Source organism: Caloenas nicobarica, chromosome 1 (genome assembly GCF_036013445.1).
Source record: "Caloenas nicobarica isolate bCalNic1 chromosome 1, bCalNic1.hap1, whole genome shotgun sequence".
Lineage (NCBI taxonomy): Eukaryota > Metazoa > Chordata > Aves > Columbiformes > Columbidae > Caloenas > Caloenas nicobarica.
In genome coordinates, this window is record NC_088245.1 from 159,145,875 (window position 1) to 159,159,918 (window position 14,044).

Below are 14,044 nucleotides of genomic sequence, written 5' to 3' on the forward strand. Positions count from 1 at the left end.
AAAACAGGCTATTACTACATCTCAAAGATTAAGTTCTAAAGAGAAAACTTACCTACACCAATTAATGCTATTTCTAAACACTTTAATCAAAAATATTTGTAAAGCATTCCTATCTACTCACTTAAAATCAGGTCCACTATTTTTAGCGAAGACAAACAGCTTTGAGATGGGTAACTAGCTCAACTGCATGCCTCTACATTTATTTCTGACTTGGGCTCAATGACTATCACCATCAGGGTAGCTGCCTATGCAATACAAGTCTTGAACAAGCAAGGGATGCCTTGCTTAATTCCATCAAGCATAAAATCAAAAGGCTATTCACAACTCTTTTATAGCATACCACCACTAAGCAAACAGGTTTCTCCCAGCTACATGAGGACAGAGGATCATTTGACAGGTTGCATCAGCTCCCAAGTTTGAATTCAGAGCAGCTGAGGTTTTGCTACCACTGGTATAACCAAGATAGCAGCTGTCAATGAAACCTGAACACAAACAACAAGGTGCAAACAGTTTGTTACTCTACAGTAACACCGTCAAAGAACTTGGCCTCCAGACTCATCTATCAAAAATCATTCAAACTGGCAGTCACACACATCACTGCAATGGATAGGTCATTTCCACAAATAATGAACAACTGGAGATATCCAAGTCATTAAGACAGATGACATTAGTTAAACTATTTCCCAGTGCAAGCACCCAAAGAGCAATTAAAGGATTTATGGTAGACATAAGCTAGTCTTTGGTCTAATTATACATATGTTGCTTAGATTTAACACCACTGCCCTATTTTAAGCACACAGAACAGTGTTTCAAGTAGTCTATAATTTTCTTTCCAATATCTTGAGCTTCTTCATGCACACGGCTAATGCTTCATCTCATACAGATGGGTTTGATCAGTCTTCAAGTAAGGATCTAAAGAGCTAAGCAGACACTATTTCACCCCACAGTGTTTGTTAGAGCCTCATCTCTAGTCCATGAACCCAAAACATCAGCATCAAATCTAACCCATTTAGTGTTATCTTTGTGAACTGATAAGAGTATATTAATTCACTTCTGACATACTAGCTTGTATTTCCTTTCTCCTACAAACTATTACAAAGTAAAGACCCTATTTGTATTTTAAAGTTAAGACCACAGTGTAGATTGAAGCAGAGCAGCTATTTTGTTTCCTCTTTTTAATGCACTATTTATACTTCCTTCCCTAAGGTCATGAGTTGTACTTTTTCCTGACATTCTTACTCCCTCATTAACTTCTTCAACCTTGGGTTTTACTTACTGCTTCCAGACTTTCTTCATATTGTCCAGCTCACAGCACAGTCCATACAATAAACAAAGCCTCCCAGACATGCTGAAGACCAATTTGTTTTCTCAAGCCCATTATGGACTGGCAAAAGAACATATTTTCTCTTCTAAACAGCTTTTTAAATCTATTTTCAGAATGAATTCATGCCAGCAAACAAGGCTGTGCAGTGCTGCTAAAGAGCTAATCCATTTATCCTAACAGCAGATACCATATACATAAGATGGAATGCAAGCACCCATCAGCATGCTTCAGTTTTGCCAGAGGGATCATAGATCAGAGTAGTTTGTATGCATATCCACTTAACCCTTGGCTTCCAAAAGAATTAGTATTTATCATTATGTCCAACACCCATCCATTAAGAATTCATTTCACAGTCCACTGAGCATATACAAGCTACTATACTCTCCCAGTTATGGCTACCAGTTAAAATCCAAAGCATACTTTTCACTCACCTCAGAAAGAATTACTTGGCACAAAAATCCAGTAGTAGGGCATTTGTCCCATCTCAGAAAATCAAGTTTCAGTCCCCCTACTCTACCTACAGCCTATTTATATGAACTGAGCTGGTCATGTAGGAATAGAACCACAAAAGGACTCTGACAGAAGCACTGTCAAAGTCCAAAACTCCCAACAGTTCTCACCTTTCACCTAGCTCTAAAACCCCCTATTGTCTAACTACTTTCTCCATCAACCACGCTTCAGTTTTTCAATGTTGAGCAACCTCTCACCTATATTCACAAGTCCTGTCCTGCACAAACATTTTTCTCCTGAGAGCTTGTCTGAGGGACAACTTGCATTAAGTCACAACACAGGGTTTTAACTCCCTTCCAGATTTCAAACTATCCTAGAACTGGGTGCCCCATATGCATGTCCTTTCTCCTGTAGCAGATCTTGTAGACAAGAAATAATATGATGTTCTCTCTATTTAACAAGCATACATAAGTATGACTATACTTTATGTTACATCAAAGGAAGTTATCTTCCTATTCTTGCTACGAGTGACCTAAAATATTTCTAAAATAGAGCAGAGCCTGCATGACCTGAAAATAAGTGAGGAGCTAGAAAAGTACCTTACTTGTCAAGATAGCTGTTTCACCACCTTCCTGCCATGCTGCTGAATATACAAGGCACCTCAACATCCTCAAATAGAACAGTTCCAATAGGCCTGTTCAGCACACTTACTAAGAAGGCATTCTTCTGTGGAGTAATGAGTTATATTCACCAGGCACAGGAACAACTTATACCAAGTTCTATACCATCTCCTAAGATTCACTTTTCATTGCCTTTTTCATGTACATTAGCAAAGCAAAACAGGTTGCACTGCCACTCTTACACTTGGTGCACATATCTACCAGGTGTTACTATCCAGCTTAATCCATGGGGGAAAAAAAAATCAAGATAAGCATTTACATGAGCAAAACACAGAAGAGTTCACACAAACATGTTAAACACTTGCCCAATCCTCCCCACTGCCTCACTATCTCTCCTCCTGTCAAGCACATGGAAAAAAAGGGCATATACAAGGACACTTGAGAATTGCCAACATGCCCACCATGGTAATCAATGAGCCTGTATAACAGTTGCAAGTCTTACTGAATTACTAAGAATCTCATCTACCTTTTGATTTCAAGTAGTACTTACCGCATTGGCATCAACATCACTGTGTATGGCAACTGTTTTAATCCCCATCTTCTTACATGTTTTGATGACCTACCATGTAAGAAGTGACAATTATCAACATTCAAAACACCAATAGTTCAAGAATTAACTACAAAAAGAAGAAACTTAACACATTACATACTTACTCTGCATGCAATCTCTCCTCTGTTGGCAATAAGGAGTTTTTCAAAAGTCTGAAAGGAAAAGATAGATAAGGATCTTGAGAGACAAAACACAAATTTCTCTCCCTCCAGAAACATGTATTTTCTCTTCCACTTCCACTGAAACTCCAGTTTATTCATGAGCTTGTAACTCTGAGATCACCTACTTTTAGAAGGGTTCTGCTGATTTAACAATGGTAATATAGCATAAAAGGTAAGCTATTCTAGAGCTACCTAGCACATACACAGGTTCAGAAGAAAAAGGTGTTGAGTAGTCACACCAGCATTCCCTGTATCTCCTTATCACGCATTGTGCAGAAACTAGAACCCTGCAGAGGCTCTAGGGGACAGTCAGGTCCAGGGAACAGACATTCATAAGCACTGCCAAACACACACCAACAGCCTCTACCATTGAAGTGCCTAAGTTGCATATTTTTCAATATACAGATGATAATTCAAAGGAGGCATGCTTACCATGCTTCCCAGGTCTCCATTTTTTTTTAAAGACTACACAAAGGGAAGGATCCCACATCATGGCAGTACTCTAAAGACCATGTTTTAAAATCTTTCACCTATGTTCTGCTAGACACAGAGCAAACATCCATGCTGATGTTACCATCCTTCTGTTGGAAGTTACCATTGCTGTACTTCTCACACTGCAGTACCCCTGTGGAAGCTCCCAAACCAGCTTTGGGAAAGCACCTGTATAAAATCTAAACCTAGCTGACTTTACCTCTACTTGGGGAATGCTAGCAGGTGCCTGTGGTCAGTGCCTCTAACCAGCACAGATGACCTGGAATCCAGTACTCATCTGCCATGGGAAATTTTTAAAAGGAATTCCAATCATAGAAAGGAGAGGTCCCTCTCTGCCTAGGGCACAAAAGGCAAAAGAAACATTTCCACTCTGTACAGGCATGCTTGTTGAGTTGTCAGCCTGGCCCCTCCTTGTAGCTGAGCCTATTGTGAGGAACCTGGCAAAAGCTTGCCTTGTCATCATGACACTGCTGCACACCCAATATTAAGTAGCAACCAAAGTACAATAGAACAGCAAATCAAATTTAGTACACCCCTGAAATTCACTGTCACCTTTCACACTGGAATGCACTTAATGCTGTCAATATACCTTCAATACTCCTATCACACCTGGAAGGAGATCACAAGCTGTCAGAAGTCAATAAGCCTCACAACCTAGACAAAAACTTCCCATTAAGAAAAAGTGGTGGAGGAACAGAGTTGCTCAGCATAAAAATCTCATTGCTGGGAGTGAGGGTTATTGCTGCCACTAGCCTTGCTTCAAAATATACAGGCACACTTTGATACAGTACCTGCTTGGTTGCAAACACAGGCTGCCACTGAAAGGGACAATCCTGCTTTACACACTTACCCCCACTGCTATCCAAGCATCAGACCTCACAGGGATGCAGCTTCAGGACACATCAGGTCACCACACTAATTGAACAGTCCTACTCTGCCACCCACACTCCAAATCAAAAACCAGAATAGGGAACCAGCAGGACTTTCCCTTTTGGGGCAGCCTGCAGATTAAACCTAATTTGGTTTATTAAGCTATAAGACATTCAAATAGCTATTCTCCCTCCCCTACACCAAACAGGTGTTTTTCATATGGACAAAGGGGGAGAAAAAGTATTGCCACTGCAACAAAGAAAGTGTTTGTTACACCCAAGTCATCAGTTAATTTAGGGAAGGAAACAGGTGTAAAAGGAAAGGAAGGAACACTGCAAAATCCCAACAAGAATTGCTATGGACAGACCAGGGTGCACATTGTTTGCTCTCCCACTCTAAACAGAGAGCCTTTGACTAAATTTACATCTTCGAAGCCAGGGCTGAGCATCACATGATCAGTTTAAACACATTACCACATAAGAACATACAGAAATTAAGTGATAATACTCTCCAGGTAAGAGCTGCAGCAAGTTTATATAGTATATTCAGCCAGAACCACTGAGGAATGCATACCACTGCCTACTGTATAGGTACACCCACACTTCACTCAAAAGACAGATCTTGAACTTTCTTAAGCAAGCTCAATTAGAGGTACAAATACTGTAAGAACAGCACAGAAGCTAGCAATTTGTTTGGAGAGCTTTTTTAGCTGAGGACCTGGTCTGAAACCCAGTAAAAAAAATGAAAGGTTTCCAATGTGCTCACACAAATCATTCCCAAATCCAAATTTCAGCATTCTAAGTACCTGAAGTTTTTTAGACATACAGACTTGACGGGAAAATTTTAAAAAGCTCCCAAATACGTGGCATGGAAAAGCTTTGAGTTTTAACTCAAATACTTCATCAACTTAGTTCTTGGTATACAAGAGTTGTTTTATTAATCAAGTATGGTCACAGCACAAGACAAGACTCTCAGTATCAAGTTAGTATTTGACATTCTTTCTAATTTTCTAATTCTGCAATAAAGACACTAACAGGAAGAGACTAAGCTCTTCCTCCTGCTGTTAAAGACAAGTCTTAAGTCTAGCAAATAAAAAACCAAGACATACTGCTTTAAAATTACTTGTAGCATTTAAACAAATATCTTAAGTTTATAATATATTCCCTATCCATCTAATGATTATAAATATCTTAAGGGTAGGTGTCACAGGATGGGGCTAGACTCAGTGGTACCCAACAATAGGATAAGGGGCAATGAGCACAGACTGAAACACAGGAGGTTCCATCTGAATATGAGGAGAAACTTCTTTACTGTGAGGGTGCCAGAGCACTGGAACAGGCTGCCCAGAGAGGTTGTGGAGTCTCCTTCTCTGGAGACATTCAAAACCCACCTGGACACATTCCTGTGCAATCTGCTCTGGGTGAACCTGCTTTAGCAGGTGGGTTGGACTAGATGATTTCCAGAGGCCCCTTCCAACCCCAGCCATTCTGCAATTCCTTTTTTAATGTCATTTCCACTAATTAGCTGAAAAAGGTCTGATATGAAAGTCTTGTCATTACAAAGACAGTGGAAATGGCAGTGAAGGGAAAAATTAGAAAAGAGCTTAAACTATCTGTAGCAGCCACTGGTTGGAATGACATAGCTCCTAGTTAAGAGAAACCAAATACCTAATGACATTGTCCAAACATAACTACACCTTTAGAAAAGGAAGAGGGTCTTGATTAAGCAAGGACTTTAATACAGATTTCTTCAGAAGACTACTTTTTAAGCCACAGATCTAGGCACATGTTTTTACCCTGTTCTCTAATACTATTTCACTAATGGTTAATTGCTTCCACACTGGTATATAAGGACAAGCCTATTAGCCCTGAATTGTCAGCATTCTTACCCTTCAATACTAGCATATCTTCAGCCACATTTTTCCAAGTGTGTTACTTCAGAGGCTGTGCCAAGACAATCTCTCACAAGAAAAGTTTTTCTTGGCTAGTAACTGTAAATTGAGATTGCTACTGCACAAGTCCCAGGATGAGGATTTATTATTCTCTGCAGGCCTTAAAGGCCCATCTTTATCCAAACTCTAAAGTTCTCACCCCCATGTCAGACCATCTTACTGCCACCACTACTGCACGCTTTTGTTTCTATGAAAAGTTTTTGGCTAGCCTAGCTTCAAGATGTTTTAACAGACCTATACCTCCCACATCATGCTAAATATTAAGTCATTTCATAATTATAATATGTTCAGGCCAGTATGTAACTTTCCCAAAATCACAATCACATATCTAACCTTTTAAAGTATGCACCTGAAATAGTATCTAATCTTGACAAGTATGCTGCAAAAGCAACTTCCCTTTTGGTTTAAAAAAGGAAGAAAAACATGCTATTAAACCAGTGACTGTACAAGGTTATACTAGGAGAACTACCACCACTAGTAGCAGCACAGGGAAAAGGATAGTTTTAAAAGCCAAATGTCAGTGGAACAGTAAAATGTTAAAGAGAAAACATACACCATACTACATACCTTTTCATTTGGATCATACAGAGATGAATATAGCTTATGTGAAGTTATAAGGCACCATCTTGAACGCTGCATTTCACACTGCAGAAGAAAGGGAGAGTTAAACATTTTCCTCCTGCTACAGTATTCCTCCAAGATAAAAGCAGTTTATATACTGACATCTTGAGGAAACTTTTCTGTATCCTTCCATTCCCCCACCCAGTGGATGAAAGCTTAAAAGATCTACCCTCCCTGAAGCACAGACCCAACAAACTAAAAAAACAATTAAAAAGCTCTAGATACTAACTCATTAGCTGACATACAAATGATTTTTAATAAACTCTTCACTGTAACATCTTTCCTTCTTGTTCCAAGAAATATCTACCAAGAAGAACATGCGTGTGTCCGTACACACTGGGGATAGGGAGAGGCCTTAACTGCTGGGGACCTGTGGGGAATAAAGCACATAACAGACTGGGCCAGTACAGAAAGCAAACAGAACAGATTTTAGATGCTAATTTGGCTACCCCAGTCTCCCCCATCACAATTCCTGACAGTATGAGGAAAAGAACCATTTTACTCTAAAGGCTTCTGCTCTGAACCAACTTGTACAAAGACTTAGCTCCTATAATTCAACAATTTTGCATGATATGTCAGGAAAGCAAGCATACATATGTCATTTCAAAGAGAACATAACAGATGATACAGCAAATTTGCAAGTTTCAAGGAGGAGATCCAGACAGGTAAGGCATTTCACAACATAATGGCAGTTAGAGCTAACAATAAGCAAAAATAATCAGATAAATGATCCCACACCAAAATTGTACCAATACAGATAAAGATAACTTGGGGGAAAACTACACTTGCTTACCCAGTTAGAATCAAAAAGACCATAAAATGCTTCCATACTGAATATCACCTAGTAGGAAGCACAAAACAGCAATGACTGGCAACTGCCAGAACTCAGAACCCATCAATTCTGTCTGAAAGATTTTTCAGAAGTTGCAGAAAGCTAAGGAAGAAATTTAGTACAAAGTAAAGGCTCTCCCATGAGGAAAGACTGAAAATGACAGAAGACTGACTACACAAGGAAGGACACCAAAAGGACATATGCTCATATGAACAGGTTAAATAGATAATTTAGCTGCTCCTTCTACAACAACAGTAAACACAGAATTTTATCAAGTTACCAATTATCTTAAGTTCACAGTAAACTCACACTGGCTCTGAAGTACCAGCATATCAGTAACTGGAATGAGAAGCTCCCTACACAGCCCTCTCACCTGATCTAGTTTGAAGATACTTTTCATGTTGCATGACAAAAAACAGAAACCAGCCCAGGACCAAAAAGGGCACTGCATTTGTAATGCAGCCAATATTACAACATTATAAAGAAAAAAAAAAATCTATTTCAATACAAGTCCTGTAATACAGAACTAAAGGAAGCCTTGGAGCACACTACCTCATAGCACCTCAGACCAAGCTTCCTAAGTAGAAAGCTGCCACAGCTTCACAGACCATTTAGATGCCAATCACTGGTGGCAGACATAGCATACACTGTCCCAGGGAATCCAGATAAACTTAATTATTCTGTAACAATTCAGATAAGCTTAATTATTCTGGAACAAAAAAAACAGAAAGCAGTTGTTCCACCTTCTTCCACACACTGGGTTATCTCCGACTCAGTTTTTTTGGTTTGGTGCTTTGTTTTCCTTCATTTTTTTTCCACTTACTCTCCAAAAACAAAACCCAGAATAACCTGAAATGCAAATTACTTGGTGTGCTAGACTCAAAACCACTGGAAGCTCCATTTTTTCAGGGGTATTTTATTATTTATCTAAGGATGCAACAGTACAAACTATTTCAGGCATGAAAGAGGGAAGATATAGTTAAGGACCAAATTCTGCCAGCTGCAACCAGACCTACTGGCTGATCATTATCCCAAGTCTACAGCAGGACTGTTAACACCTTCAGTGACTGTGTTATCACTAGATCCTGTGGGAGAGAAGAGCGAGAACAGCTATAGCAGAAGCAGCAGAGCATACTCTCCTGCTCCAGAGTACACTCAGTCAAGTAGATTGAACCCCTCTCAAACACTACTGATAGAAGTGCTTGTGGGACCACAAATAGTCTGAAGGAGGTCATAAAGGACACCAAAAAAATCTCCACCAAGTTAATATTATTCATTGAAGAAAGTGGTTGTTAAGGGTCAGTGGGGCTAATCTAAATACTTGTAGTTAGCTGGGGGGGGCAGGGCACAGGAAGCAGGGCAAGGGACAAAAAAACTTCTGAACTTTCTTGTAAACATGTTTTATACAAATTCAGTTGGCAATGTGTATGCAAAGCCAGGAAAGTTATGCCACAGGTGGAAACTGGAAGGAAAGGCTATGATGGTAAAATCAGTTAGCATTAAGTTTCAGAATCTTAGTCATGTGCTGTCCTGAAAAAGGCACCGTTCCAACTGTTTATACAGAAAGAAAGTTACTGAGCAATTAAAAACTGGAAAAGCATTAAACCACACTCAGCTCTTTTTACACTACAGAATCAGACAGATTTCACATAAAAATCTTGTAATAGCCTAAACTAATTATACAGCTATGTTTAAAAACTTAACTACCTCCTCATACACACACTAGAATCACTTACAGAACCAGGTTCAGCCCTGAATTGAATACATATGGGTAACTTCCTAAAACAGATCAAGCATATTGCTCAACTCAGATGTGAAATTCCAACTCTAATTCAAAGTTTTGGAAAGAAGGACTTGTGTGGTTTTGTTATGTATCTGTACCAATATTCACTAAGGTTTAAGAGCTTACTCCAAAAAGTCTCTTTAGTGGTCTGCTCCCAGACCCTATGATCAATTGACTAAGTACTTTAAAAATAAACAATGGCCACAATGGAACACTGCTAAATTGCCCTCTCCAAATCAACAGCTACTCAAGTGTCCTACCCTGGGCTCCCAAGCTCCTGCTATATGCAGGTTTGTTAAGCACTATACCAAAACTTCTCCAAAGAACTCTCAAACCACCAATCCAGCCAAGCCAATCTAACCCTCAAGCTAGATTCTGAATTGGCAGCTCCCCCAAAACCACATACGCTCTAGGTATTATACCTTACATTATAAGGTTCTCACAACAGAGCCCAACAGTTCTCAGCTTGACCTAGTAACTTTTTCATATCTTGCACAAACTCGAAAAGGGTAGAAGAGTCATCAGGTATAATCTAGTTTTGTCATGGCTTGTCACTTCAATTTGATAAAGCTTTTGACTCTTGAAAGCCCAAGAACACAGACTATTCATTCATGAGAGCTCAACTCTGGACTTCTCAGTTCGGCTCACAGTTTCCCACCTCTACTGAATCCTCAAAAAACAGCGTTAGTAGTTTATTTTGGAAACGCATCCTGCTTTATCTATTAATTGCTCAGTAGCCAAACTGAGGTCAAACCTGAAGAGCTGTAATAGTTATAAAGTCTCTGATGAAAAGGAGATGCAGAGTTCCAGATTTCAGGCAGGAAAAGCATCAAATACCAACATTCACTTTAAGAAGTCTAATATGGGAAGAAATACAGATTTTAGCATTACTAGAAAATACAGTAAGCAATGCCCAGTTGTAACAGCTAGAGTAGCATACTTATTTTCACTAGCCATAAATTCTACCTCTTCCTTGTGTCTTCCATTAGCAATACTACTAAGATTTTTACCCCTACACTTTCAGAGATTTAAGTTTAACACACCATGAGAATAATCCCTTTATATTTGCAGTGTTTCCCAACAGCTCTAAACATTCCCAAATAACTATGCACATAAAGAAAATGTAATTTTTTCCATATTTTAATTACAGAGGAACTTCAAGTCTCTGCAAGAATTTTAATCTATAAGGCTGAAAAATGTAGCTTATTAATACAAGATTGTAAAAATCTTGTAAACAGAACAGCAAACAATGCTTCTTGGGGTTTTTTTTCCCTCTAATGAAGCACTTTTCCTTCCTTTGTATTGTCTCAGAGTGCTGAACAGCCAAGCACTTGTCACTGTAAGTAGATATTCCCAAAGCCAACTGCAAACAAAGATGTAGTACAAATTCCACAAGGTACACTGCACTATACATAACAGTTCTTTCACTCTTACCAGGTTTGAGAATCTGGTAAGGTTTTTGCCAACACAGCACACAAACTACAAGCAAGGAAACACCCATCTACCCAAGGCTATTTTCCTAGAACTACATCATTCCAACATACAAGTACTGTCTCCCTTGTGCCAGTCCCAAAAGTTTGTATAGCCACATAGCAAACCAGACCGGGAAATACACCCAGCTGAAAAGACACTCACAAGGAATGGGAAAAATGTGTTCTCAGCCAGATTTCAGTCCAGCTTATCCACTTAGATACTCAAGCAGCAGTGCTGGCACAAGTTGGAGGGAGACAGAAGCCCAAAAGGAATGGCCCATGATAGAGACCTAGCAGCCGCAGAAGGTTGGAACAGTTTCCCACAGCAGCAGCTTAAACAGCTCCAGCAAGGCCAATGCCTGTGAAATAGACCCCAGCACTGTAACAACAATGCAGGAATCACCAAGGCAAGTTTGGGGCAGGCAGAACAACAAGAAAATTAAAACAAATAGTGCTTCAGAACATGCCTGACATTTTTTACTCTGTATGAACTTTAATAATCTCAACTTTTTCATCTAGAACTAAGATTTGCCCATAGCAGATGGCACAGCATCCTTTGCCTACAGAATCCAAACAGCTACTCCTGGTAGCAAGGAGAAAACCAGAAGTCTCTACCTGTAGTATGCTTTAAGAGCATCTGTCAGTACTAAAATATGTAGTTTACATACTAGAAATAATCACTGAACTCCAGAAGTTTAAGTCTACATCCATCTCCTCAGACTAGAGACCATTTTAATTCCTTTCCTTAACAGCAGATGATACCAATTTTGCTGCCTCATCAGCCTAATGTTTCTGTGCTCAAACAAGGGGAAAAACATTTTCCTGGAATAACAACATGCTAAAAATAATCTCACATAAGAGAGCAAGGAGCTCCCTCTGTACAAATAACATCCTTGACTTAAAAATAGTGGGTGCACAGGTAACAACATCTTAGGGCAGAGATGGCAGAGAAAAAGTTCTCTGCAAGACAATCCTCTTTTCCCCAGTGGAACTTGCAGATTTCCACAGATATTTTCTTTCCCAGGGAAAAAAAATAAATACTTCCTATGGCAAGCAATTAGAAGCATTTTGCACTCATTTTCCCCACATACAACTGTCATTCAACTGTTAAACAACACTGTGCAACAATGCTGCTTCTACTTCTAAATAATCTCCTTTATTTTAACACAATCTGTAGAAGTAATAGAGAAGAAAACACAGCAACTGCCTCAGTGAAGTTACCCCATAGCTTAAGGAATAAAGCTTTCTAGAAGTTTGAAGCCTTCACCAAAAACATGAGATCAGTTCCACAATGAGTTCATCACATATCCATTGAAAGTAAGAAGAATAAAAAAAAGCACACCAAAGCTTTACATGACAGCTGAAAGACCCATAAGCACCTAGGGTAAAGGGAGGAAGGAAAGAGTCACAGTTTCACAGAGCAGTAGCCTTCTCCTATAAGCCAAGATTTTACTCTTAAAAGTAGTACAAAACCACACTCCACCCTTGAGTTTTGAGGAGCTGCTGTTTAACAGCGGGAGAAGACAGAAGCAAGCACAGAGTAGCACATAACCCTCTCCGTTAAAATAAATAAATAAAACAATAAAAACCGCCAAAAACCACACTCCCGGCAACACGCGGATGGGATGCACCGAGGAACAGACTCTGGGATGCCGCAAGCCCTCGGCAGCCGAACCCAAGACCCGGCTCTCACGGCGTCACGACACCCGCCGCCGCCGCAGCACCGCCCGGCCGCCTCCCCCCGGCACCAGCCCCCCGGGAACCGAAGCAGCAGCACTCCCGACGCCCCGCTCCCCAGCCGGCAACCTGTCAGTGCCGCAGCCCCCCGACCGGTCACACACGCTCCTAAGCAGCCCCTCGCCCAGCCCGGGCAGGAGGGGAGGCAACCAGCGACAGCCCCTGCCGCAGCCCTCCTCAGCGGGGACGGCAGCCCCGCCGGCCCCACACGCAGGGAACAGCACCCGCCGGGAGCCCCCCACAGCGGAGGGGAACTCGCCACGAACCTTTACACACAGGCACCCTTAGCCGCCTCGGCGCCGAGCACCACGCACGGAACAGGAGGAAGCCACGCTCCCAGCCCCCACCTCGGCCGGCGCGGCTACTCACCCTCATCAGCGCTCGGAGCCCCCGCGGGCCGCCCGCAGCCCCCCGGCGCAGCGCCGCCGCCATGTTCGCCCACCGCTGCCCGGCCGCCCTTTCACCTTTTCGCGGCGGAGGGCCGGGCCGCCCGCAGCCAATCAGAGCGGCCGCCGCGGCCGCCTGGGAGCGAGCGCGGCCACGTGCCCGGGGAGGGGGCGGGGCGCGCGGGACCGGGCAGCCCGTGCCGGCGGGTCTCGGGCAGCTGGCCGCCCGCAGCCAATCAGAGCGGCCGCCGCGGCCGCCTGGGAGCGAGCGCGGCCACGTGCCCGGGGAGGGGGCGGGGCGCGCGGGACCGGGCAGCCCGTGCCGGCGGGTCTCGGGCAGCTGGCCGCCCGCCAGTGCGCGTGCAGCCCGGCCGCGTGCAGCGCGGTCTGCGCTGCTGCCCGCTCCCGCGTGCGCGCCTGCGGGGCTGCGCCCGTGCCCGCGCCCGCGCGTGTGCCCGTGCCCGCGCCCGCGCCCGCCGTTGGGTGCCTTCAGCGGGGTCAGCGCTTGCGCGTGCCCCTCGGGGCGTGGAGCCGGGAGCGCACCTGCGCGCACCTCTGGAAGCGCGCGCTGAGGGCTGGCGCTTGGGCTCGTCTCGCGGTGCTTGCAACAGAGCTGGCGCGTGCCTCTAGAGGTGTGCCTCGGCAGCTGCGTTTGTGTGCGCCGCCTGATGTGAACTGCTTTCCCTACGTGCTCCTCTTACCCCCCCCTCACTTGTAGTGACAGACATTGAGGTG

General features: G+C 42.6%; 1 protein-coding gene across 2 annotated transcripts in view; it reads right to left on the reverse strand.

Moving 5' to 3' along the window:
• The window catches only part of PCCA (propionyl-CoA carboxylase subunit alpha), a 287,919-nt gene extending 274,538 nt beyond the window's left edge, over window positions 1-13,381 (reverse strand). For both annotated transcript variants that reach the window (XM_065637581.1, XM_065637588.1), the window contains exons 1-4: window positions 13,293-13,381; window positions 7,046-7,123; window positions 3,109-3,156; window positions 2,945-3,013 (exon numbers count right to left, since the gene is read on the reverse strand). In XM_065637581.1, coding sequence (XP_065493653.1) covers window positions 2,945-3,013; window positions 3,109-3,156; window positions 7,046-7,123; window positions 13,293-13,355 — 258 coding nt within the window. In that variant the 5' untranslated portion in view covers window positions 13,356-13,381. The remainder of the gene's footprint in view (window positions 1-2,944; window positions 3,014-3,108; window positions 3,157-7,045; window positions 7,124-13,292) is intronic.
• Between the last annotated feature and the right edge of the window lie 663 nt (window positions 13,382-14,044).